Raw genomic sequence first — 27,709 nt, forward strand, 5'->3', positions numbered from 1 at the left:
AACAGACGGGCCGGGCCGGCTGCGGAAAGGGGGACTGGCCGTGCCCCGCTCCTCCAGGCAGCGCGGCGGCGAGAAGGGCGGCCGCGAGCGCCGGCGGTGGGGTTTTCCAGGCCGGCGCGCTCGCTCGCGACGTCAGGCGTTTCTCGGCAGCAACCGCAGCGCTGCCTGGCCTCTCCTCCTTTCTCTCACCGTCCGGAGGACGCCGGCGGTTGTGGTGGTGGTGCATCCGATAAGTGATCCCCCCCCCACACTCTCCCCCCGCACGCTCCGTACTCCCCAGCGAGCTGCCCCGCGCCAAACGAGCGGCCGTTTTGAGCGCGCGCGAGCGGCACACAGCTGTCAGTCAGCGCGCATCGCGCGTGTGTGCAACCATGCCGACTGCTTCTTCCTAGAGTGCGCGCGTCTCCCACAGCGCAGGAAGGTTGTTGGACACGACCTCAAGCAATCGCCTCGTGCTCCCCGAGAAGTGATGCCGACGGCGGCAGACGGCAGTGAACTAGACGTGAACCGCGGCGCGCCACTACAAGCGCCGTCACCTTTATTCCTAGGCGGAAGCTGCGACGGCGGCGCCGTGCCGCGAAAGACGCTCCTCGACTTTGAACAATCGTCGGACGTGACCTGCGAGAAGCGCAAGAAGCGCTCTCACAGCGAAGACAGCGGTTGTTCCGACTCGGCGAACACCACCGACAGCGGCCTGGTGTGTGACGACTCGCTACCGCCGGCTACCACGACCAGGCAGTCGTCTGCGGCAGCGTCCGAGGACTCAGCGACGTCGGACTACTCGTCCGCCGGCAGCGGCACGGAACACCCCGAGACGCCAGCCTCTAATTCTGCCGGAATGGTGGTGCGGACTGCGCGAACCGCTACGCCGGCGACCAGCGCCCTGACCACGGCCGCTGCGTCGGGCATCAAGTCTCCGACGTCCATGCAGCAGGCGCTGCAGCTGAAGAGGGCACGACGCAGTGCGCGCTTGGAGCAGCGGCGCTCGCTCGAAGTGAAGTACGCGCTTCTTTCTGACGCCGACGGAGACAGGTCAGCACCTTTCATCTTTCCTGCATTGATGGGCCGCCCTATTTCCTCTTTCAATGGCCTTTCATCAAGCACGCGTAAGCCCGTGCTGGAACATTTCTCACTCCGCAGTTCACGTCTCAAACACTCCATGCATGCGTTCCTTTTTCCTGGTTTGAAGCGCTGTGATGAGTCATTTGAGGGGGTGTGCTGCCTCGCGCCACGGATTGTGTGAGTTCGCGTACGATCGGTCTACAAGCATTGCATAGGTAAAAAAAAAAAAATGATCAGAGTGAAAAAGGAAGATCCAGCATAGAGATATCGATACGCGTCGGATAACAGCAATTTCTGGCTATATATGCCAGGCTAACCCCGCCTGCTGCAACACCACCACCACCACCCACCAGCAGACTCGAAAAGTGCAATCTCGCACCCTAAACGTCAGGACAGCTATGTCAGGCAACTCAGCGTGGCATCACCGCACGACTCTTCCCTAGCATAGCGAGGCACGTTGAATACGTTTAAACATTTATAGTAGACAGCGCAACTGTAGCATGCTGCACAGACTACTATTTAGCAGCCATGTTCGATTAGATTAACGTTTCTTGCAGATACTGACTTCAGTCATGGTGAGAGCGCGCCGAAAGCCTTCTTGAAACCATGGGAGCTGGACCCATGCTACGGGCAGACAAATTTCTTTTCTGGTCATTACACAATTCATGTTTTGTCAAATATGACTTTAACTAACTTCCATACTATTCTTCTTAACATTATGAGCCGAGTTATTTGCTGCCTCCGTTCGTTGTTATCCATTCCCAAACACTTTTTTTTTTTCGTACTTAGAATTCTGGGATAGCCGTCCCTATTTGCTGGTCAAACCTCCCATTTTTTCGCATTTAATAAAGGATAAGAAGATGCTCTAACCTCGGGCTTTTACGCGGATTCTTAAGACCCCGCAAGAAAACTTCGGTATACTTCGCTTCCCATGTCGTTTTAAACAAGTCGGTTAGAACATAAGTTCGGATCCTTTACGGGAATATGTGCCTATGTGGAAGGGAAACGGGGAGGGAAAGATTAAGAAGAGAAATATATGATGTGGGTATCACCGGCGTAGTGACAGTTTTGCGCTCTATGTCACAGACAGTCCGGATCACAGACGGTCACACAATCCGGTAGCCTTCAAAAATGGTATCAGGAGCGTTTGTGGCCTTTTGTAGCTGCGATATGCGAAGCTATGGTCGCAACGTTTTGTTCTGTATTTCATGTCTTTCCGTTCAAAAGATGGGCAGCAGCAGAGGAGCAGTTGTATATCCTCCTCGACACCGCAGGCATTGCACTCGGCGGCATCGGCCATTTCAATCAAACATATGTATGCATTGATGAATACAACGCCCATGCGTAAGCGGCCCAGCATCGTGTCCTCACTGCGTACGAGCCCAGGTAACAGCCGCAGTTGCATATAGCAGGGTCGAGATAATGTAAACGATTGTAAGTGAATTTAGATGTGTGCCACTTCTCCAACGTCATAAAGTGCTCTAGCTTGCGGTAGTGTTGGGCTGCGTTGCAGAGTAGCCAACTGTGCTCATTCCTGGTTAACATCCCTGCCTTTCATTTCTCTCTCTCTCTCTCTCTCTCTGTGTGTGTGTGTGTGTGTGTGTGTGTGTGTGTGTGTGTGTGTGTGTGTTAATCTTCCTTTTTTCCTAGCTATGATGCATCTGCTTCAGTAACCTATGCTAGGCAGCCGTTCTCTATACATTTTTTTTTCTGCCGGAATTGTCGAATGTTCAGCGGTACAACTACGAGAAACTGCGGACCGGGTTGCGAAGTTTTACTCATAACCTGCGAAAAACCACGTGCGACTCAGCGGCTACGCGCCGCCGTCGCTTGCGGAGGAGAACGACTGGTTTCGGTTTTCCCTTCTCGCTTTCTTTTCTTCCCGCTCAATACTGGACTTTCCGCGCGCTCGGGGTTTCCATGTGTGGGACGCTCACGGACGGTGGAAAACTCAGAGCACTGCTACGCGTCGACCTCCAATTCGCAGTAATGGCCTCGACAGACGGACCTCCTTCCTCGATCGTACGAACAATATACCGGCTCTCTCAATCGTAATTACTCTTTTAATGTTCCCTGCTTTCATTCAACGAGGATTTGCTGAAATGTTTAAATCTACTATATTAATCAATACTACAAATTACCGTCCTTCAAGCTGCTTGCCGGAAGCTAAGGAGGTCGTCTCGCTTGAACGATGGAGTCTTTGACTGTGCTCTCGTATATGATGCAAGTTTTGTTTGCTTTGCTTATTTGTTTTCGGAAGAACGCCACATCGCGAAGTGTTGTGCAGGAGCCCATTCGACACACACGTCGGGCCTCTTTTCGAGGGACAAACTGACTGAGAGCACCGTCAGTTGCACTGTATACATGGTGTCGCAGCTATCTTGCATGCGTTTTTAAAAAAGACGGGCCATTCTACGCGAAGATAGCCAAGCGCATATTGTTCACAGTCAAATAAAGTAGCCGCCAGTAATTATATTGTTGATTCCATTCAATTTATTAATTCATTGCAATTAACAAAATATTTTATTACTGTTCTGAATGGCGCGCTGTCAATGAATAATTTATAGAAAATTGAATATTTTCGGACAGGTACTTTCCGTCCATTTGTTTTTTCCGGCTGATGAAGAAAACCGGCGAAAAATGAAGGATATCACATGACTGACCGTTCGCCCGCACCAAAATGCAGTAGTCGCATAGCAGTTTGCCATCCACATCCCGTGGACCCCATGTTTTAACACCGACACATTATTCGGCCTAAACAGCTGCATATACAGCCTCTTGCTTGCTTATGAGTCATTATAAAAATCAAATGATTTTCCCTTGGCGGTAAATGTCTATACGCATTCTCTCTCACTCTTCTCAGCATGGGGTCCATGTGCCCACTATTTTCCCGAAAATGGCCGCAACGCGCCGCCGATCCCAAATTAAAAAAAAGTAACAATAAAGATTTCACGAACGGTATGATCACGCAAACCATGGACACTATATAGAGTGCCGCCAGAACCACCCAGAAAGTGTTGACTGCTGTCACACTAGCATGCTTCATACATCGTGCAATTCCTCTATATGCGCATGCTTTGTAGGAACTACTCGTATAGATCGGCTTTATACCCGGATGTAGGGTCGCTGCTCTTAGAATCGTCTTGCGAAGGATCCGCTTCACTCGTCCCTGTAGGTCGCGCGTCACGGCACCAAAGTGTGGCACTCGGCATTCTGTCGTATGGCCAGTTCCTTCTCTTCGTGAAACGCACGTGACGCAGAGAACTGGCCCAGCGCGTCTCCTCCACGCCGGCCCGAAAAATGTGCGCGCACACGACGGAGCACCCGCTCGTCTCTTCTGGAAAAACGATTACTCACGACGAGCATCACTCCCACGCGACACAAGCAGAGGAAGGAGAGAGGCGCGTTGGTATCGGCGGCAGACGGCAGCTGCTCGTATGCGAATGCGGCCGTATCCGTTTTATATATCGGCCGCCGATGTGGACCGTTGTTATCTTTCATTTGGCATTTGAACTCACAAAAACGGTATCTTTACTTGCTACAACGGTATTGTTTAAAACAGGACCACTTGCAAGTACGAACACGTTGTCGCAACAGGCCCTGCCAACTTTTGTTCTCAGCGCCAAAACTACGAGACAAGATTATCTCCACTTATTTATTTATTTATTTTCAAGACCGAAGCATTACAGAGAGGAGTGAGAAAAGAGAAGAGAAGAATACAATTACAACAGAGAGCAGGCACAATATTCGTTATCGATGGCTGTCTTGAAAGCAGTGACGTCAGTGATCGAAACCATGGAGGCAGGCCGGGGGTTCCATTCAGTGCTAGCTAGTAAGATAAAAGAATCAGCACAAAACTTTGTCCGGCTGCAGGGAACGCTGACTTTTATCATGTGTTCATTGCGGGCTGATTTATACGTTGGTGGGCGGAAAAGCGTGTCTAGGAGAGTTGGATTAAAATGATATAATTTACGAAACGAACGCGATATCGTTCGACGTAGCGATATATTTGGTAGGTCGATACTTCTTTTCATTAGGCTGACACTGGAAGTACGGCAATAATAAAGCGAACAGAACGATTTCGTAATGCTTCAATATTATTTATAAGAGATGATTTGCGGGTCCCACACTGACAACGCATACTGAAGTTTACATCGTGCTAAGGTTTCGTAGAGAAGGGGTTTCAAGTTAGTAAGAGCCAGAGAAAAGTTGTGGCGAAGAAACCCTAGCGTACGGTTATCATTTTTAAGAATATTTTCAGAAATGTGAATCCCCAGGTATATTTAACAACTAACCTACGTGAATGGGACCTTGTTAAGTAGATAAGCAGTTGGAATATTGCTACCAGTATGACGGGAAACGCTCCACAAAAGTGCACTTAGAAGCGTTACGCTTCTCCGCCACTTACTGCAACAAGACGAAATGTTATCAAGATCAGATTGTAGGTTAACGGAGTCATCGTATCTTGGAATTTCGCAGTAAATTACGCAGTCATCTGCAACTAACTTTATTGAGGAAGAAATAGGTATATCGTTAATGTAGATAAGGAATAACAGGGGTCCCAAAACTGAGCCCTTTGGAATACCGGAAGTTACAGAAGTTCTTGTCGACCTCGGGTTCAAGTGGACTTGAGTTTCGATTTCTATCGCCACTCGGCGACGCTTGTGAGTACATAAAATGTGACCGTCGGAGAAATTCGTCTCCGCACGCTTCCCTCGTTCCGGGCAGTGCCCTCCGTGAATGGCCCTGCCGGCTGCGCCGTGCCGACTATTAAGCGGCGTGTGCTGTATGTCCTGGTTTGATTTGCTTTCTGTTAACCGTGCCCCACTAGCGCGTGATGGTGCGAAATACGCCTATCAATTGTTCTCTGCGCGCGCATTTAGATACGTAAAACTGGCTATGTTAACACAGCGCAGAGAGTCTCCTGGTACCAAGGATAACCACAGTTCTGCGTGAGCGAGAGAGTGCTTGTGTATGTATGTGCAGCAAGGATGGAGGTAATGCAGAAAAACGCAAGCAGGTCTCCTTGGGACGTTTCATTCATTCTGCACGCTGTACGGGAGTTTCTCGTCCAACGCTATAGCTCGATCGCCCGACGTATATATTCGCGGATACGCGATCCGACGAGTTCTCTGCGCAGCGGCAGCTCGGCTGGGTCTTCCCCAACGGCACTGGCATTCCGGCACTGCGGGCGGTACACATGGTGCGCCGTGTCCGTCTGCCGCCCAAGCGAAGAGTGCAACAATTAGGGAGAGCGCGCGCAAGGATTTTCCTGCCCGCAGCCGTGCATCTGGGAATGCGCTCACTCACTGCAGTTGCGAAGTGCGCATCGCCTTTCAGTTCGCGGTTCTTTGTGCCGCGCATATTGATGCCGCTCCCTCAATAATCGTCCATTCTTTGGAAAGCATCGCCAGTTGGTTGACGTGCGCGGAGTTGCGTCATTGCGGTGTAGTTTACGTACAGAACATCGAAATAAACACCGGCCGATGGCTACGTTTCGTGCACCGCTGCACGCGGCCGTGGCCATTAAAGGTGGCACCATGGGCAACTTCTCGCTTCTGTATATCTGCTTCAATTGCAGCTAATGCATCGTTTTTTGCGGTAGTACGCGACGATGCGGCAACATCCCCAGGATGTTTCCTACTTTTTTTTGCGCCGATTTCTGACCCCCTTACCTGCTCCGGCTGACGCAACCTCAGCGGTATCCTCACAGCACTACGGCGCTTACGACAGATGTTTACAGTGCAGTTACGTTCGTGGCTCAACCGGGTTAAATTTCCGTTCTAGAAAGTTGCGGAACACTCCTGCCCCGCGGAGTTTTGAAATCGTAGGAGCCTGCGACGTGAGAAGTGTCAACAAGCTATATGCACGGCAATCAAATACGGTAATAAAGCGTAGGGTTGGAGGTGAAACGCACGGGAAATATGCCATCGTGAAATATGCGTTCTAAGATGTTTTCCTTTGCAATAAGAAGATGTAGTCGGGAGCACAGCACAACAAAGCCGATCGTGATCACGCAAAGCAAAATCCTGAGATACAGGAAAAGCAAATAAGGGAAGGTCATTCGAAACTTGAGAATAATATGGAATGCGACTTCCTCCTTTCCGCGACATTGAGGAACGAAACTGCCGAATCACGTGGCTCGCCTCGCGTACACGTAGTTTGTACTATAGCTGCCTAATTTTAGTTTCTAGGCGACAGTGACGACGACGCCTTCAATCCCCTTACCAGGACATTCGCTGGAGCGGTTCAGACTCCCAAGACGCTTCTGAGCTCCAAATATTGTCCTTCAAACAACGTCATCACGTTGGAATCAGCGCGAAAGCTTTAATAGGCAACGTAGTCGTACTTTGTCAGACATCACTTAGGAAGGAAGAACTAAAGTCAGGCATATCGGCGGATTTGGACGATCGGTGACACGCGCCGTTGAGTTCATGCACTTGGAGACACGATGTCGGCTTTTGGCAAGCGGCCAGAACACGGCCGGGGGAGAATCCCGTAACGAAGCAGCTGACAGCGGCCTTCTCTTGCTGTCGCGAGACGTCGTCGAGCATCACCCTGTGCTGACGCACTGCTCACGCAGGTGCCTCTTCCACCCGCGTCAGCTCGGTGGCCTCCACGAGTGACGTTCTCCTAGCACCGTAACACATTTGCATCTTCAGTTATACGACATTCCGCATGAGGAAGCCAGTGCATAGACAACGAGAGAGCGAGAACTAAACTACTATCGAGTCGCGCAAAGGCGGGCTCAGCATGTCTCAGATCAAATATTGTATAGCGGAAGCGCAGGAAAGAAGAGCTATCGATACCGCTGCGTTTTGGACAAGCAAATGTGTGTGTGTGTGTGTGTGTGTGTGTGTGTGTGTGTGTGTGTGTGTGTGTGTGTGTGTGTGTGTGTGTGTGTGTGTGTGTGTGTGTGTGCGCGTGCGTGCGTGCGTGCGTGCGTGCGTGCGTGTGTGTGTGTAAAAGTGAGAGAGAGAGAGAAATAAAAGAGAACTTGGTGACAAATGTGACAAGACAATAGACACACCGGAATAGAACAAGTGTAGAAAAGTCGCGTTATTCCATCCCCGGGCCCAAATATTGCGTAAGATAGCTGGAACAGTATGTCAGGCGAACAGCAAGGCAAACATCTCCAGCATATCATTAAAGCTCATCTCTCTGGACGACTGTGTTCAAGCGCACGACGGTTTGACCGTGCGCACTGCTCACAGGCTATCTTTCGGAGCGGTCTAAGCTCTTGTATCTGCTTCCAAAATGAGGAGCCCTCCCGTTGCCGCATTACGAGGACGGACTGTCCCCTCCACCCCCCCCCCCCCCCCCACCCCGCCTCCTGCCGAACGCCCTCGCCGGCTGCGTCGCGCCGAGCGAACCATCGCGATCCCCATGCGCCGCGTGGCTTCCAAGAAACGGCTCCCAGAAAACCCTGCGCTCGAGATGGCAAAGACGGGCACGCACACGTTTCGACGGCGGCCTTCGACGCTCCAGAAATGCGCACGCGAGCCGCTGTCGATTTCAACGCCGCAGTTTCCTGGTTCAGTCCACAAACAACAAACGTGCGACGGAAAAGAAAAAGAAGAAGAAATGAATAAAGTACGGGCGACGCAGAAGCCGCGAGATATATGGTCTCTGCGCCCTACATTATCTCCTGCATCGTTGTCGGCTCGAATCCGATTATTGGCGTGTAGGGGGACGGAGTGCGCAATTGCGATTCCGCGAAGCGCCTTTCGCGAGTGCGTCCCCAGGTGGTTTCCCCAACACGCGCACGCGACTGCCATTAGAAGAACGCGCTTCATTCCTTGAACACAGCGAGAGAAAAAAAAAACGTCACCGCCGTGTTAAGGGGGTTCTCCTGGCCTGCACTTCTCACCTGCAGACCGCGCCATAAGAAAGGCTCCTTTTAGTGTACACTGGGCACGTGCTTTATACTCCGCCGCCTTGCGCAACTAACACGCGTTATCCTCATTTCTTTTCCTATATCTTTTTTCTTTCTGTTCACTTTCTTCCTCTCTCTCTTTTATTTCTCGCGCCTTCTGTAGATGAGTTCACCAAGAGCGAAGAAACGCGCTCTTCGAATTGTTCATGCGGAAGTAGTGTAGCTGTACATCGTGAACGTGTTCTGTTCCTGCAGCGGGAAATAGTCGTGCAGGTTGCTTGGCGTTGCGCTGTAGTAGCGGTTTAATTGAAACATTCATGAGAAATAGGGAGCACTAACATCAGCTTAGCGCTCTGAAAAAGGCATTCTACGCCGGTTGAAAGTAAAACTGTCTGCAGGTGTCGCGTACAAGCAACTACAATTTCGGCGCACATTCGTTTTGCTACATTTCATATGCTTCCAACAACTCGGTCGGTGTGTACATGAGTGCAATGCCAAGATATCAAGATATATATATATATATATATATATATATATATATATATATATATATATAGAGAGAGAGAGAGAGAGAGAGAGAAAAAGGAAGCAAGATGAGGTTATGCGAGATCTCTTTGTACAGAGTCGTGTGCATAATCAAATTGAAATGTGTGAGAGCATGCGGTGGCTTTTGGCACGCAGATGGACAGCAGCCACCGAAGCCCGAAAGAGATCTATGAAACGGACTCAATCTGCGCAGCTGATGTCGAGGTCAAGTGGACAGCTTAACTACATTCTTGAGAGCCAATGTTAGCTTAGGACATGCCTCAGGGGCTCCCTCTGAAGAAAAAAGCACAAGCATGGCGCTTTCTTCTTCTTCTTTTTTTTTTTTTTTTTGCTTTTGCCCAAGCTCAGAAACAAGCAGGTCCTCTTCAAACTTCGAACTCAATAGCCAAGTGTATCTGCATGCGTGTACGCAGCTGACTGAGGCAGACAGCTGTCTTAAACGAGTCACACCCGTAAGACAAGCACGCATGCGCAATTATCTTGCGTAGTTTTTGTAATATCCTCTTTTCTTCTTCAATCTCCCTTTCGTTATTTGCTCGGATATTTTTTTTTAACTCTCTCTCGTGTACTTCGCCACGCGGGAAAGTTGGTGCTTCAACGCGTGTTTCGGATTTCATACGTCTCGTTACGTCGCGTCCAGTTGGAAGACCTCATATTTCTTCTGCCTTTCCTGCCCGAACGCTGTCATTAGGCTCGGGATCCCCTCGGCTCCTCGTAATAGCCGCCGTGACATCAGCGTGCCGAGAACTTCCGCCCCTCTCGACGCAGGCGGAGGCTCTCGCCCAAGCTCCGGGGCACGCAAGCGGCCGTGCTGAAAGCCGGAGGATGAGATACCTCCGATGCGCCGTCTACGTTCCGTCGTGGCGACGGCGCCACGGCGGAGCGGTCCTTAAGAACCGCTCCGCTTAGTCGATAATTACCGAAACAGAGAAAAGACACGGGTAATTGAGAAGACGTGTCCTTTGCGATGGTTAACTAGCATAAAACGGATTTAAACCAAGCCAACCAGCCCAAAACAACACCTTGAGGGTCAGAGATTTGCTCGCACATAAATCGCAAGTCGTGGGACTGGCCCACAGGAAGGAGGCACTGTTCCGTCTCAGCGCTGGATTAGCTAAATGCGGCTCACCAACGCTTAAGTCTTCCGTTTTGTTTGCGGCCATGTTAACACCGTTCGACTGATACCGTTACCTTGCAAGTTTATTCAAAAGGCAAAATGTATGTAGTGCCCCTCGAAGACCACTACGATCGACAGCGGCCGAACACTTTTGCGCAGCACGATCGGCAGGGTTTCACGTTAACGTGAAACACCGCGGCGTGACCGGCTGTGCACTGTCCTAAGGTGCCAGGTGCGCCTCGCCAGAGGCGCGTGCGCACCTCGACCCTCGAGGCAGACGCAGCTGGATCGGGCTTTGATCGCAGGGCGTACGGTCCATGCGACTAACTTCGCGAGAGGCGCCGTAGTAATCGGCGGCCGCGGCATGAATGGCCGGCAGTCGCGCCCTGGCACATTGCAAGAACGCGAGGAGCACGTTGCGTGTGCCCCCGGCAGTTGTCGGCCTGCCCCGACTTTCCTGCCCTGCCAGCGCTTGCTCCTTGCCCCTCCTTACGAGCGCCTTCGCGGAGGAGGAAATGCTGCTGCGACCGCTACGACGGGGTGTGACGAGATTACAAAAGAAGTAAGCCGGCGATTCGCGATCGCGCCAGACGGAGCGGCCGTATCGCGAACTGTGCGACAGCGAAGTTCCGGCCTCCGTCACCGATCGAAATACGTTAGACACGTGGGAACCGAGGAATTTACCATGTCAGAGCATTTAGCTCTGACGAATATGCGCGCCTTCTGTATAAAAACGGCTGAAACTAACTATCTGTCATAGAATAATGCTCACTGTTTACTTTCGTTCGTCTTGCAAATGATACTCGTGTTCCACGGCTGTGTGTACCTTCGCTTAGTAAACAAGAGCTAAAGTGCGCAGTTGTTTTGTCATCCTAGTGTTTTTGCGTGTTGTACCCTTTGCACGAAACTCGGCATTTGTGTGCGACTATTTAGGATAGCAAATAGAAATCGCCTGCACACACCACAACCCCACTAAGCCTTCTTCATCTTTTTCTTTTCTTTTTTTTAGCAGCAGTTTCGAGCCATACCTTTCACAAACGTAGCACAAGTGTAGCAGTGAAGCCGCACTTCAAACAACTCCACGTGTCTTGCATGGAAGATTGCACCTTCGAAACAGATCCCTTACGAACTCCACTCTAGAACAGTTTTCCATGGCGAGAAACAACAACAACAAAAGGAGGATGCGCTTATTTTATATAGTATCACGCTTTGTGTAGAAGACGGCTCGTACGCCACCACCGGGCGGCACCACTACGCGCCGTAGTTGGGAAACATAGCGAGCGGTCACCCCTCCAGTTGCGCGACTCGCACCTCTCTTCGGCCAGCGAGCGCCCCAGGAAGACCTCGCTTGACCGGCCCCGGCATCAGATGGGATGCCTGCACGCACACGCCTCGAGGTGCACGTAACAACCACGCGACCGGGCGACGGGGATTCCCCGTGCGCGCGGCCACTGCCGGACGGGTTTTGGCGAGACGAGCTTTGAGGCGTCGTCCATCTGCCTCGCTTCCCTCGCGCTCTTCGCTGGGGGTCGAGCTCTGCAAGCTTCGGTGGCGGGAATACACACGGCGCAGCTCGGTCCACAGCGTGAATTGAGAGTGATATGTGATAGGAAAGCTAGTTATGACGAACAGTTCGCTGCTACATTATGTTTATATAAGCAGTGTGGTCGGCGAGGTGATGGCGCGCCCTCGAACGAATGTTTTCGCAGTATTAAAACGTCTTGCGGCCTGATCGTTTCACAATACAAAATACGCCGCAAGAATCGTCACGGATAAAATAGAGAAAAGAAAATAATTACGGAGTGGCTATTAGCATCACCTGTACAACGCAGCTTAGTTAGTGCAGTAACGATGAAGACCATCACGTGAGCACCGCAAGCTACACTAGTAGGTTTAATTAGAATTGAAAATCAAAATGCAAACCGTTCATTCAGTGACATGCACAGGCCTCTCTCTTTCTCTCTCTCTCTCCTAACATATTTATCTCAGCCTTCAGGACAACAGTGTATGCGCATTACCAATGTATTTCATTACACGTTTCGCGACAGGACTTTCTTGACGTGTCTTCGGAACTGGTATTTCAAATGTGCGCTAATATCGTATAGAGAAGGAAAGGCAGTCTAGCAGTCGCATGTCCGGATGGCTACGCTATTCTGTGGAGGTGATAGGAGAATGGAAAAAGAAGAGGTGGCGAGAAGTGACGCCGCGCCCACACTTACGTCCGCACTGCACTCCGTGTCGCTGAGGCCAGTCAACTTCATGAAGTGCCACAGTGCTCGATGCCATCGCCTTCGTATCGCTAACGCGGTGCACTAGGGAACTTTTGTCTCTTCGCTGGAACACCCGGTATTTCGGTTCTAGAAACTTTAGACCAATTGTTTTTGCTCCTTAATTATCATTGACCCGGGCAGTGACCCGACGAATTAATCACCATGATCGACCAGTAGGCACGCCTAATGACACGGATGCACTGAACAGAACGATAACACTCGCACTACACCGACCCAGAATCGTGTTTTTTTTTGAGTCCGACACCACGATAGGTACGAAACAGGTTTGACGTAATTACATACGTCACTGGGAATTGCTATTTTTATGAGACTATAGCGTTCTATAAAAGAACTTTCGACGTCAAATTGCGAATCAGTAAACAAAATTCCGGTGTCGGACTGCTAAGCACGAGGTCGCGGGATCGCATCCCAGCCACGGCGGCCGCATTTCGACGGGGCCGAAATGCGAAAGGACCTGTGTACTCAGATTTAGGTGCACATTAAAGATCCCAAGGTGGACCAAATTTCCGGAATCCCCCACTACGGTATGCCTCATAATCATATCGAGGTTTTGGGACGAAAAACCCCATAATTTGATTTTTTTAAAAACAAAATTCCCAGCCGGAAGACTTTAAAAATGTAGTTTCACTCGTTGCATTCATTACAACGTTTACTTGTCAGGGTTCGCGCTCGCTTCTTGCCAGAATTATTATCTAAGCTGCGCCGATAGCCGCCGATAGCGCGGCGCCGTTCGCGCGCCCCCGGTCAGTGTGCGATCGATATAGCGAGCGCAGTTTTATGTGGACTTGCATAATCTTAAGCTTGCGGCACACGAGCACGACCTTCGCTCGTCGAATTAGATGTCGGGGCTTACTGATATACGCAGCCCCCACAATAAGCAACTTACCGCGCATCTTGGTCGACTTTCGGTTACCGTATTCACTCGTGCAAGGCCTGGTCTTGTCACTAAGGGCGCAGGGCGGTGAATGAGAACGAAAGGGAGAACGAAAAGACGGCAACCAACGGCCGACGCGAGGTATATACCACGTGACGTTCATATCGAGCAGGAACGTACGAGCGTATACCCATCCACCTCTAACTTAGCGATAACCAACCTGCGCGAGAAGACAGATACGATACCTTTGGTCTCTGCCACGACCCTGTGCATTAATGAGCACGCCAATCTATTAAATCATCCCGAAGTTGCAATAACGCCCGACAGTTCGAATGTAACGAACAATTTGTGCAATGTTTCTACCGATGTCATGTCCACGAATTCAGATCTTCGTGAAGTGGCGTCAATCTAAACGGTGCACAGAATTCGTTAGGTACGACAAACCACTTCGAAAAAAAAATTAGAAATAAAAAGAAAACTGAAACGTCGACCCGTTGTCTTTCTGCCCGGAAAGGCGTCCGCGTCATTCACGCCTGAGGCTAACGTAAGTCCCAGTCCACGGCGGCCACGTGCAGTGCCCATCAATCACAACCAGACCGCCTGTGAAGACCGCCGAGCACCTCTCTCATCGACGAGCGAATTGTTTTCTATCACGCGACACCATCGGCGGCGCGCGAGGAAATGGGGCCGCGTGAGTGAAGACACGCCACGAAAATATATGCCGTAATCGCGGAAAGCACAGGCGCCCTTCGGGCTGACATGTTTTTTTTTTTTTCAGCTGCAAAAAGCTAATAACGTTAGGCTTATATCAAAATAAATACAAATAAGCGAAAGCCCATTACACTCTGCCTCGACCATGCAGCTGGATGGGCTGAGAACAGCCTTGGTTTTCCACGGAGTTTCCACGGCGTACTTTGGGAGCGTAATCAAAGAGCAATTAATACCGAATTATATTGCGTTCTTCACTGCTCCGTTCCCATTGTAAAATTGCAAGCACTTACCTGCAATATTTCGAAACAGACTTGAAGTGCCACTTCTCTCTCCCGTCTTTAACTAAGTTGGTCCCTCTATAGCCTCAAATTACTGGTGCACACTGTGTCCTTCAGCGTAGGAACTCAAGGCTTATTGAGTGCTTGGATACGCACTTCTTCATTTCATTATATGAAGCTGATTGCTTGAATATGACGACGACTGGCACGCGTACGTGATGAATGTTCGCGAGTGATGTATGCACGAGAACTTTGCCGCGAACGTGTGCCTGTCAAGGGTGCAATCCTTCGCGTGTACTAAAGCTATGTACGACGTCCAGCGCTCGTCCCGGTGCACTTTGTATTTTTAGTCAGAGGTGATATGGAACGCCGACCGCAAACAAGCGAAATGTAAGTGGTTTCGGCTCCCACACGTTTTGCATTTTTGTCGTTTGGGGTCGACGTCCATACTACTTTTCGCTATGATTAACTCCAACCAGACGATGCTTCCGTCAAGCCGCTGTCTTCGGTTCGTGTTTGCTCTTCCTTAGCGCAGTAAACATGTTTTGCACGCGTGACCTTCCGGTGGAAAATGCCTGTTTAAAAAAGATGCCTAAAGACATTAGAGGGCAATAATGTTTCGCTTGTTTCCTTATATATATATATATATATATATATAAACGACAAGTGAGGGGTTTAACCGAGGTAGTCCGATATTTATTATCCATATCACGAGAAGCCAACAAACAAAGGCACCAAAGACAACATAGGGGAATTACTTGTACTTACTAATTAAATTAGAGAAGTTTTAATTAATGGCAATGAAAGTGGATGAACAAACAACTTGCCGCCGATGGGGAACGATCCCATGTCTTGGCATTACGTGTGCGATGCTCTAACCAACTGAGCTACCGTGGCGCCGTTTTCGCATCCACTTTTTTGGGTATTGCAAGAACTAACCTTAGGAGTGTTAGCCAGTGCAACCACTCCTTATATATATATATATATATATATATATATATATATATATATATATATATATATATATATATATATATATATATATATATATTACCGATGCGCAAGAAATTTGAACAGAATATGATAAGGAACTTCGATATCAGAGCACCATGAATTACACGAGCACAGTTTCAAAGTTTCCTCCCTACCGCCTCCTGTTTATTGTATGTTTTTGTTCTTCTTTATATGCTCCTTGGCTATTGTGAAGCAGAGCGCGGTCGCATACGAACAAGGTTGCGCGACCGGGAAAGCCGACCTTGTCGGACTGTATACGCACCCGCTCCAGCAGGACGCAAACGCGGAGTTTTGAAGACAGCGCATGACAGGTCAAGCGCGAAGCGAAGCGGAGGAAACGCTAAGAAATGGCACGATGCGGAACGACGACCGAGGTTGCACCCCGCAACCACCACGGAACCACGATCTCTGAAGCGTGCCGTGATTGTGACGCTAGCTCGAAACCATTCGTACTGTCTGCACGTGCAGGATACTTGGCGGTGAACTTGCTTTATCTCTGTTCTTGGTTTTCGTGGTTGTGCTTCCGATAGAGAACCGCTCGGTCGATCACCTTCGGGGCTACTTTCACTTTCGTGCAACTTGGCTGTAGTCATGTCTCGTTGAGTCGACGGGCGTCCTGTCAATGAACTTGCCAGCTATCCCACACAGAAAGTAATATATGCCGAAAGTGCTATGTCGAGAATACGGTGCTTGGACGTAGAAGCGACGTCTATGCCACTCGCCAGCCACAATCTTACAGCTATATAGTCCATGTCAGCGTTCTATATCGTTCCCATTCTTAAACAAACAAAACATTTTCTGACTCACACGCAGGCCTCTGCACATCGCCGTGCTCCACGACGACATCACCCTAGTCCAGCGGCTCTGCCGACTCACCAGAGCGGCGGGTGCCAGCGTCGACGTCTTGAACAGCCTCAGGCAGGTGAGAATAAAGCACTGGCGTCCCCGCTGTATGCCACCGTCAACGCACAAAAAAATAACCCAAAGGTTATTTAATCCAAAGTGACAGCAGCTGCCCTTGTACAGCGCGTGCAGCTATCCGCGTTCACTCTGACAGGCGCTTGAATGAAGCGTCAAGAGTGAGGTATACACTGTAAACACTGCACGCAAGCAGAGCTCTGCGACTCTATATTTGTGTATTGACACTGCGCCAGCGGTGGTAACGCAACGCCGATTACACTGCCTTAAAACAGCATGCGGTCGCGACCCGAGCGACTCACAAGTATATGACGTTGGGATAACCGTTTCAAGAAATCCCATCTCATGTGCGTTAGTTAATGCAGCGCGGAACGTTAAGTATTGCGTGCATGTGTGGTTTGTAAAAAAGCAAATATGTTGTCGCCTAGCTGTCGGCTACAGAAATGAGTGCTTGTCTTACAGTTCCCCGTCGATGCAGAGAAAAATTGTACCGCGAAAACACTGTTTCAGAAGTCAGAAAACGAGACAAAACGAGACAGAAAAACGAGAGAATACTTTATAAACAGCTAGAAAGACGGAGTAATCACGTTACACAAAGTTCTCGACAAAATTCAACCTATTGTTGCTTCTTATGTGACTGCCACCGCAAGCGATCTCCATCCCAATGGACATCGCCCCCCCCCCCCCCCAAAAAAAAAAGAAGACATTTAATACCCTTTATAACAAAATCTAAGGACATATCTACTTACAACTATTAGATCAAAGTTGACAACATCTGTACGAAACAAAACTCTAGAATATATAGCAGAAATCGGCACAGATTGAAAATCAGTATAGATTAGAAATCGGCCAATATTTCTGAATGTATTAGCTTATAGCACGCTGAAAACGGTCGCGCACCACTCCGCAGTCTCTCGTGAACTCTGCGTTGACAATTGCGCAACCCGTCGGGAGAAAACGCAACTGTCGCCAGGAGCCTATGCGCAACGGAGGAAAAAGAAAGCCGGAAAGAAAGGCAGCCTCGAGGTGAAGTCATTTTAATCAGCCAGCACACGTTCTCGTTTTTTTTGTTGTTGCATTTTTTGAGTTTGAGTAGCACTCAAGCTAAAGAGAAACCCTAGCAAGAGGGAATTAAAATAGATGAACATTTGTGCCCCCAGCAGAAGAGCACGCGCACACAAGAGGCTATATATTCAAGTTACGGAATCTAGTATACATATACTTGCATGCCTCGCTATAACCACGAACGGTGCGAAAACAAGAGCTGGCGGCAGCAAATCTTGTCTATACCGCAAATACAGAGAGAGAGAGAGAGAGAGAGAGGGCTCTTGATTAGAAAAACAGAGAATTTTGCCGGCGCGTATATAACCGCTGGCATGTTACTCTGTATAGGGATGGGGAATGGGATTAAAAGATTCCAGAAGAGAGTGGGAGAAAAAGAGGATAAAAATAAATATGAAATGTCCGAGTCGACCTGATACTAATATTTACAGGCGATATGGCGGGTAAATTTAGGCTTTTGTACAGAAAGTGTGCAATTTTTAAAGCTTTCCTATTAGACCAATTTCTGTCAGGTATTTGAACAATAAATCAAAAACCCGTCGCTGTTTTGAAGGGCCAGGCATTGAACCTAAGATGCTCGGTAACGTTAACAGTTCGTGGCAAATCATGTCCATTTGGTGCTCAAAAAATTGTCTCTCGTCGCGGTGCGCGGGTCATTCTAGTAATATGTGCTCAATTGTCTCTAAGTTGCGACAGTTATCACAGTATGGGTTAGTGGTAAGTCCTATGCGGTACAGATAATTGTTCGTGTATGCCACGTTCAGTCGAAGACAATGGCACAATGTCTATAAGTGTCGAGGAAGTGGTCGTGGAATTGTCGGTCTCATTTCTGGGTCAATGTAACGCAGGAAGTTATCTTGGTGAAGCGGCTGATTCAAGATGCGGTCTTTTTCTTGATAGGCATATTTTCTGCCATGTTTGAAACGTCGGATTTTGTAAAAAATGTTCTTTTGAACTTGCGGTATTGGAGTCCATTTCTGGTAGCTTCGTCTGCTCTTTCATTTCCCGAAATGCCGGTATGGCCAGGTATCCACTGCAACTTTATGCAATGCCCAGCAATCTTAGCCTTGTGGAGAAATGCTGCTGGTTGATTATTGCAACGCTTGCGCCTGTTCCATATACTTTGTAGGGCTGCTTTTGAATCCGTGAAAATCACCCATGTCTTTGGCGGCTGCTGTCGAAGTACATACACAGGGGCTTCCTTAATGCCATATAGCTCCGCTGAAGTAGATAATGTCGCCTGCTCAAGACGAAACGAGAATCGTTGCCCTGTAGAGGGAACAAAAAGTCCGCATGATGAACGATGTGGAGTTGCAGAGTCATCTGTGAAAATGTGCGCTGCGGCTGCGTATTATTTGTGCATATATTCCAAAGCTATCTGATAAGTCGCTGCTTGAGGCATTTTCTTTTTCGCACCGATTCCAGGTATATATGGCACGATTTCCAGTGGGGACAGGGTCCATGGTGAAATGTTTCGCGGCATAATTTGTGACGCCTGAGCAGGAATCGAAATAGATATGCTTCCGACGGCCTGCCCAAAGCTAGATGTAGCACGGGTTCTGGAAATATCCTTTAAGAAGTGAGTCTTCGTATGAATGACGTGGCGGAGGTGTATCCGAAGTGTCTCCTGCGAAGATAGCACTTCCAGAGGCAGGAATCTAGCTTCTGCTACAGTTCCTGAGCGGGACGACCCCTTCGGAAAGCCAAGACATACGCGAAGGCAGTTGTTTCGTGCTGCCTCGAGTTTTCTCTTGCTTGTGGGAGACATTTTGCGCAGGATCGGGAGGTAATATCGCAGTGTTCCGTCGACGTAGGCCTTATGGAGGAGCACCATTGATCGACAGTTGCCGACCCACTGTGATCCGGCTAAGATCGGAATACGTGCGACGCCGAGGAAATCTTCTCACTCAGTTTTTTCACTTCGGGTGACCATGTGAGGTTCCTATCGATCGTCACTCCAAGAAACCTTTGCGTCTTGACGTATGGAAAGGCACGACCGCCCAACACTAGTGGGTATTTTCCATACACCTCCGCGTGAAAGCCATGGCAACCCTTTTGTCGGGGGACAATTTCAGACCCCTTGGATTTAGGTAAGCCGATATATTTGCTAGCGCTCTCTGGAGACGTTGTTGAGTGGTACTGCGAGAACCCGCCGCACTCCAAATGCAGATGTCGTCCGCATACAGTGTGATTTTGACGCCAGGGGGCAGGTTTCTTGTCAGATGGATGAGGACTAAATTAAATAATACCGGGCTTAACACAGCTCCTTGTGGCACTCCCTTCTCGACGGCATAAAGCGCCGTGGGGCCATCCGGGGTACACATGAAAAGTTGGCGTCCTTGAAGATAGTCTTCAATCCATGCGTAAAGCCGTCCTCCAAGACCAAGGGTTTCCAAAGCGTCAAGTATTGTTTTATGATAGACCGAATCATATGCTGCCTTAATGTCTAAAAATAATGCAGTAGGTATGTTTCCAGAGACCAATTCCTCTTCAATTGATGAGACCAAGGCACTGACATTATCAATTGCGGACCTATTTTGCCGGCAGCCATTCATCTCCTCCGGGTAAACTTTTGCAGTTTCCAAGAACTCAAGTCGACAGTTTAGTCGTTTGTAGATTTTCGAATAGCTTCCCTACGCAGCTAAGCAGAGATATGGGTCTGAAGGAGGCGTAATTTGTTGGGTCTATGCTCCGACCAATCCCAGGCTAATAATAAATCTCACTTGCGTGCAAAGCGTTTTAAAAAGAACTGCGCTCGCCTATACATCTGGTTTCCATAAGTCCCATCCACAACCATGCAGCATCGATTCTTAAACCGTTTGTTTTCACAAGTGGATCAGGCGATATATTTTTACAGTGAAGCTGTTAGCCTCCCGTTGGTCGGTATTTTTCGTGTCCATGTCCGTGGCAAAAATGTGGTCAGATCCCGCAGTCACTGCAATACCGGGCCGAGCGGCGGTGGAGGTGAAGCAGACTTCAAGCACCCAGCAAAGTGTAGCGAAAAGTGCATACATTTTTAAATCACGTTTAAATCACGAAACGAATCATTCGTTTCAATAAAGAATAAGCCCAAAACAAGCATCCGAACCACATAATTGATGATAAGGCGCCACTGATACGAACACGTAGCAGTCCCCTCATATCTTTCCCGGTAAGATTACTGTTGCGTGATATGCCGCGGCGACGGCAGCTTGCGACGTAGGGAGTGACGTCTCTAGCCTTTAGTATATAAAAGAACTAGCCTAGCAACTGATTTCATGTTTTTGCAGCACCGCTATAGGTAGGCAACGCATAGTTCACACTTCCGAGGAGCAGCATGAACACGAGGAACGGCAAATGGAAAAAACACAGCAATAGGACCGGCCCCGGAGTACTGTCAAAATTACCCTCACTCCCATTACTCTAAAGCAATAAGGTATTGCATACCCCCCCCCCCCCCTTCAGAAGTTTTATTGGTGGTTTTCAATAGCTTCGCTGGACATGCACTTTCGTTGGACATCCACTCTCTCTTTGCAGTTGTTACAATCGTCAATTTTCAGAAGTGATCACAGGATGACTGTCCACCGAACCAGGTGAAATACCGTAACAGAATATTGGCGAAACTGGCTCACAGAGTGAAGGGTGTGCAACGTAGCCGACTTGCAGTGAAATGTGCATTGAAAATTGGGAAGGACGACACAGCGCGTTTCCAAATTAAAGAAATTTTGTGTTCTTGACTTCTGCAATATGGAGACACTCCGAGTACAAGAAAATAATTGACACAACTTGTTTCTCGTGAAAATAGCCTACATGCCATTATTATGATAGTCCAAGATAAAAGAAAAATTCCGCATTCAAGGTACATCCTGGTAGCGCGCAATGGCGCAATATTTCTTCCTTTATCAGGGCCGTAATAGGCGTAACGTTGAATCTCGCACTCAAAATCGTACGACGGCACCGTTTTGAGACCAGCTATAATTCGAACGTTACTGTAAACAAAGACAAAGAGAAACATGTCATTGAGAAACATGTCAAAGAGAAACATGTCCATTTCATTGCGATAGCAATTATATGGACATTGCGGGCGCATTTTTGCCGTCGCCGTGATGTTCCGTACAAAGTCCAATGGCGATAGCACCGTCGCCGCGCGTCGTATGCCGCATGTGTGAGGGAAAGCACGCGAGGGAAGCCGACGATCGCGGCTCAATCTCGCGCGCGCGGAGGGGTAATTACGGAGGGGTAATTAACAGGGGTAATTTGAGATCGCCGGGAGAGGCCTTCGTCTTGCAGTGGACATAAAATAGGCTGATGATGATGATGTCTCCAAGTTTATACGGCCGATAAAACTACTATCCTTACTTCGTATATAGCCGTCTACTAATTTGCTATCGCAATCGATGCTTCACCTTTCGGGCGAAAGTGCGTTTTTTTTTTATTATCTAGTCATTTTCCCAGCACGAAATTCTCATCGCTTCTAACACCTCTTCTTACCTCTTCTTGGGAGCGTGGAATTGCAAACTTTCTATTCACGAAATGAGTTCGAATGATGGATAAGGGAATAAGCGTCATCCCCTTTTTGTCATGTTATGCGCTCGTTTTGACAAGCTTTCTATTCATTCTCCGTCTCAGCTGCGCGTGGCACAAATCATTTCGCGAACTTTTTTCTTTTTTTCGGTGTAGCGTTGAAATACGTCGCGCCTTCAAGGTTACGGGCGGCGACAACGCGCGATTCGTGGCTCTAGCCCGGTAGGCCGGAAAAACTTTGTAATTAACAGCGACACAGACCCCCATTACAGGAAAGAGTTACGGGCGAGTGCGGTAGGTTAAAAGTTGGAGAGGGTAAAAAAAAAGAATAAAACCAGCGAGGAAGCGGCCTGCAGTGTTTGCGAAGCAGCCGCAGCAGCAGAAGCGCAGTCGGCGGAGAAGCGTGGCAGCTAATCTCTCACCCTCGCGAGACTCCGCCCCTCAACCCTTTCTCGGGCTGAAGCACTCGGAAGAGGAGGTTTGCCGCCTTATCTTGATCGTCAATCCAGCACAGTGCGATCCTGTGCTACGTAATGGTTGGGTTTCCCAGGCGTCCACTCAAAGCGCAGGCATGCGGTCGCTCACGAGGCCAGCAAAAGCAGAACAAAGGGGATGAAGTAACGAAAGGCGAGGCATCGTGCGGGCGAGGCAGGGGCAAGCGAGTGAGATAACTTTATTTTACCATCGGCTCTTTGTCCGATCCTCTGGCGCTGGTAACATGTCATGCGGTGCTTGGGGTTGGGAAATCCCCAAGAAGTGCTGACTATACCCCACGAACATGGGGTGGAGATGTTTGGGGTGAAGTGGTCCAGCTCACCCACGAGTGGAGATGGGATGGGGATGGTATTTGGAGAAAACACGGCGAGGACTTATCGCGAGGACATGTAGGTGTGGGAGACGGTTGGGTAGTCTCTGCACATCTGGCAGGACGGGGGGGTGACACCGGCGGCATTTATAATATGTATAAGGCAGGCTGGATTTCTAGAGGCCACAGCGCGAAATCTGGCGGCGTCGGCAGAGCCAAAGCCACTTTGAGTCGAAGAGCACTTACGGCTAAGAAAGAAAAAAAGAAGGCGAGGGAGGCGAGCAAAAAGTCACTGGCTCTCTGGTACTCTGTTTCTCGCCGCGTGTGCGATCATTGAAGCTCTTTTGTGAAGAGGAGCAACCGGCGGAACAGCTCCGGGGTTTTCCCCCCAGCCTGCTCCCGGCAACGACGACGATCGAAGCGGCGGCGCGGTTCATCTCCTTTTTGCAGCGCCGGCAGACACACACTCGGCGCACGGCCTGCGAAAAAGAGAACGCGTGCGCGCCCGACGCGTGGTTGGCGAAACAAAGAACGGAAAAACAACGAGCGGGCTATACGGGGCGGGTTGGAGGCGGAGCGTCCTCCCCGACAATGGGGCTTTCCCGCCACACCAGCGACTGTTGACCCTCCCAGCCCGGTGGCAGCAGCTGGGGCAAAATGATGACAGGAGGGACGCGATGTTAGGAGCGAGATCGAGGCCGGCGCACAAACGGGTCACGGTGAACGAACGCGCACTTCCGCTGGTTGTAGATGTGCGCGTAAAACTCGCGAACCGTCTGCTCGCGAGGCGTGCCGGCGCCCACCGGAATTGGCCGGTCGGCAGCGGAGCTGCTCTCCACGAGAGCGTCCAGGCTCTGGAGCCTGCACGGCAGTCGCTGCCACAGTTGAAGCAGGACGATGGCCAGAGTGTGCAACGAGAAGGGACGAAGAGAGCTTTACCAGAATGGGACAAAGCCTGCTATACCTTGCGGAAACTTGACGCACGGGTTTAACGCTCGTGTGGACTGCTTGACTGAAAGCCTGCGGATAATTCTACCACCTATACGGTACCGCCCCTTCCGAGATGTAGCTGTTTGGCGGGGCTATAACCCTGAACTAGTGCTTTGGAACAGGCTGCCATAGATGCTGAGTCACAGTTGCGACCACGCCGCGTTAAAGAAGAATAAATGTGTGGTATTAATCAAATAGTGCAGGCAAAAGTTCAGAAGGGTATGTGACAGGGTGACCCACAAAAAGCATGCGAAAAGCAGCGGTCGAACATATGCCTAAACCGGGCAGGATGTATTATATATATATATATATATATATATATATATATATATATATATATATATATATATATATATACACACACAAGACTCAGTGACAAGGTATGTGGTGCCGCTGTTGCACTCGGTGCGGTAGTGACGATAGTGCACCAACTCCGAGCGGCTTCAAACGTGACTGCACAAACACGCAAGTGATGGATCGACAGAAAACTGAACGAAATTGAGGCGCAATGTGAAGCAGTGCCTGTCTTGTTCTCGGTGTGTCCCGTCTTCGTTACCTCTACCCACTCGTAGTCGAATTGAGTAACTATGCAGTAGTATCTATCTATCTATCTATCTATCTATCTATCTATCTATCTATCTATCTATCTATCTATCTATCTATCTATCTATCTTTTTCTAAGACCTTCAGTCCACTGTCAGGCGAACGTGCGTGCTTACAGTATAGTGGTACCAGCCAACTTAGCCCCGGCCCTCGTGCGTAATACGTCCCCCTCTGTCTCCGGCAGACGCCCTTGCACCTGGCGCTGATCGTGGGCAACGAGCCTGCCGTCGACGTGCTGCTGCGCGAGGGCGCCTCGGTGCTGCGCAGGGATCGCAACGGCAACACGCCGCTGCACCTGGCGCTCAAGTATCCCAGCCTGGGGTGCATGCGGCTCGTGCTCTCGCACCGGCTAGCGGCCAAGATCGTCGACGCGCCGGACTTCGACGGTGAGCAGCTGGAGCACTCTAAATTTAAAGGAGTTTTCGCATACCGGTACATATCAGTCATGTATACGCGTGGGCATTTAAAGTGCCAGCGTTGTTGGTGCCATACTGATGCCGACTTCAACGGTAGCGATACACGGGCAGGCTAAAAACTATGCATTCAAAAATTGGGAAAGCGCCGGCCAACGCCACTCTGTGCTATGGGCTTAAGTGAATTAAGGGAGACGAGAGTGGGTAATAAAATATTAAATATAAGGTTGAAAAGAGTGAAATTAGAGATCGGAGGCGACAACACCGCAACAAACTTGCCAGGACGGGGATTCCGTCCCGCAATTACGGCTTTTCTCATAACCTGCTGTGTGGTTTAGGGACGTTCAACCAACAATTTATTTCTAATGAAAATGCCGAAGGACCTGGCGAATTAGAATGAGCAGCATTATAGCTACACTACTCGGATGTCCTATGCAATGCCGAATCGGCGGCGCACACTTATCACGTAAAAAATGCTTAAAGATGGCGTTAAACAAACTTATCTTGTTCGCAGGTTACTCCCCGCTGCATTTGGCAGTACTGCTCAACAAGCCAGAAGCAGTCAGTCTCCTAATCAAGGCCAACTGTGATATCAATGTTTCTGTAAGTATCTCGGGATTCTACCATCTCTTTATCTCCACATTAGCACCAATCACCGCCCAGCCACAAAATGGGCCTTGTCTGACGTGACTTGTAATGCGGAGGTCTGGGTGATCAAACACTGATTGAGCACAGCGTTTTGCATGGAGTGTACAAAGACTTTCCTTCTTATAGAACCGTTGAAATTTATACAGAAGCCCGCGCAAGATCAGTACGGAAGGGAGGAGGGAGAGGGGCGTGCAGCTCGACTACAGACGAAGGAAACGAAGACTACACACATAGCGCACATTTTGATCTTGCCACGAATCCAAATCATTTAGCCCGCTAAATGCGTTAGCGATTAGCAAAGTCCATGAAAGAACCTTTTCTAAAAAGAGGCTTCAGTCTAGACTATACAGAAGGGGATGGAAAACGTCAGCCTCCCTCTCTATTCAGAAAGCATTATCTAAGCGGTAATTTTGCAGGCCTTGCACTGAAATTCGTGCACTCGAAGCTAAGCCTAACGTGACCGTTATAAAGCATTTCACATACAATGCAGAAATGTCGACTGTAGCAGGTTTCTCATAATCCGCTGTGTGGTTTAGGGACGTTCAACCAACAGTTTATTTCTAATGAAAATGCCGAAGGACCTGACCAATTAGAATGAGCAGCATTATAGCTACACTACTCCGTGGTCCTAAGCAATGCCGAATCGGCGGCGCTTAGGACATCCTAAACTTAGGAATCAGACGCTCAGCTCGTACAAGTCGTGCAGGAGCAAGTCGATAAAACCAGTTGCCGCTGTAGTGTGCGGTTATATTACGGTGCTGCGTTCAGGCATGCGAGACAGCGTGACAACAGGCCTCTTGCGATGCCGGGAAGCAATTTAGGCTGGTTGCAAAATGCTTAATACGATGCGAAAAACGTCCCACGGCCTTTAGAGCGACCTAGGTACAGCGCGGAAAAATAAGTAAATTTTTTTCTCACTTCTTTTCTCGCGTCGTTGTGTACTGTCTTAAACAGGCGCTTATGTAACACACCTCTCGTTCGCAGGACGGCCGGAGCGGGCGGACGCCGCTGTACCACGCCATCGCCCTGCAGCGCGAGCACCTAGTCAAGCAGCTCGTGTCGCACGGTGCCAGCATCGAGGCCCAAGACTACGCGGGACACTCGTGCCTCGCGCTCGCCAAAGAAGCCAAGAGCCCCTGCCTGTCCTTCCTCCAGGCCAAAGGGTCGGCGCCCTGCAGCTGACCGCCACGGCGCACACGGAGCGGGGAAACACCGACTCGTATTCAAGCAACGGGCAGACCCTTCGGCGCGGGATGCCGATGAACGGCGCAGGTGCCAACGCGATGCGCTGCCGACAAGGGCACACCACTACAACTCTGCGGAGAAACACGCATCGAGCGAGACCACGCGCGCTCAGTGATGCATAACTGCCAGCTATGCACCTGTGATTAGCCGCTCCTGGACTCTTTTCACCGGCTTGCAGAAGCCTTCAAAGTCCATATTGCTTGCTGCCATCTACAAACTCTACAATCCATCATACTCCCATCTTCCTTACGTAACGCCGCAAGTTGGGCCCGATTACAACGGCTAGTGAAGCCTGCTAAGTGAAACGTTTACAGCACTTTATTTTACACAAGCAAAAGCAGGCAAGGGTGGCACATTCCCACTTGGTCATGCAGTGTTTGAAGCCGAGTGCCATAGGTTTTACAAATGCACTGGGGTCCCAATGCTGCACTGCAGATATGCCCTCGGGAAGTTCCAGTCAGCATTGCAATGAAGGCTTTGCAAGCAAGGTAATTAAAGTGTTCTGGGAGAGCTATGCACAGTTTGGATATGCGGGCCAACTCCTACAGTGAAGACAAGCTCCTCACCTAGTAGCTGACGTGTGCAGCTACCTGTCGTGAATGGAGGGACACTGAGAACATACCGACCATCCTTCGAGAACGAACTTCCACAAAGTGTTGTGGTCCCGTGTGGGGAAAGTGTTTGTGATCCTGTTGAATGCAACTGCGCTGGCACTGGCATATTTATTAAAATTAAAAGGACTTTTGTCAAGTA

At 49.5% G+C, this 27,709-nt stretch overlaps 1 protein-coding gene across 1 annotated transcript; it reads left to right on the forward strand.

Moving 5' to 3' along the window:
- Positions 1 to 27,709, forward strand: LOC142582280 (nuclear factor NF-kappa-B p100 subunit-like). Its single transcript, XM_075691782.1, has 5 exons — positions 1 to 1,032; positions 16,583 to 16,691; positions 24,835 to 25,036; positions 25,578 to 25,666; positions 26,696 to 27,709. Exons 1-5 carry the CDS (start codon positions 470 to 472, stop codon positions 26,891 to 26,893), a joined length of 1,161 nt encoding a protein of 386 aa, XP_075547897.1. The 5' UTR covers positions 1 to 469; the 3' UTR covers positions 26,894 to 27,709.

The sequence above is a fragment of the Dermacentor variabilis genome, chromosome 5 (genome assembly GCF_050947875.1).
Source record: "Dermacentor variabilis isolate Ectoservices chromosome 5, ASM5094787v1, whole genome shotgun sequence".
NCBI classification, from domain to species: Eukaryota; Metazoa; Arthropoda; class Arachnida; order Ixodida; family Ixodidae; genus Dermacentor; species Dermacentor variabilis.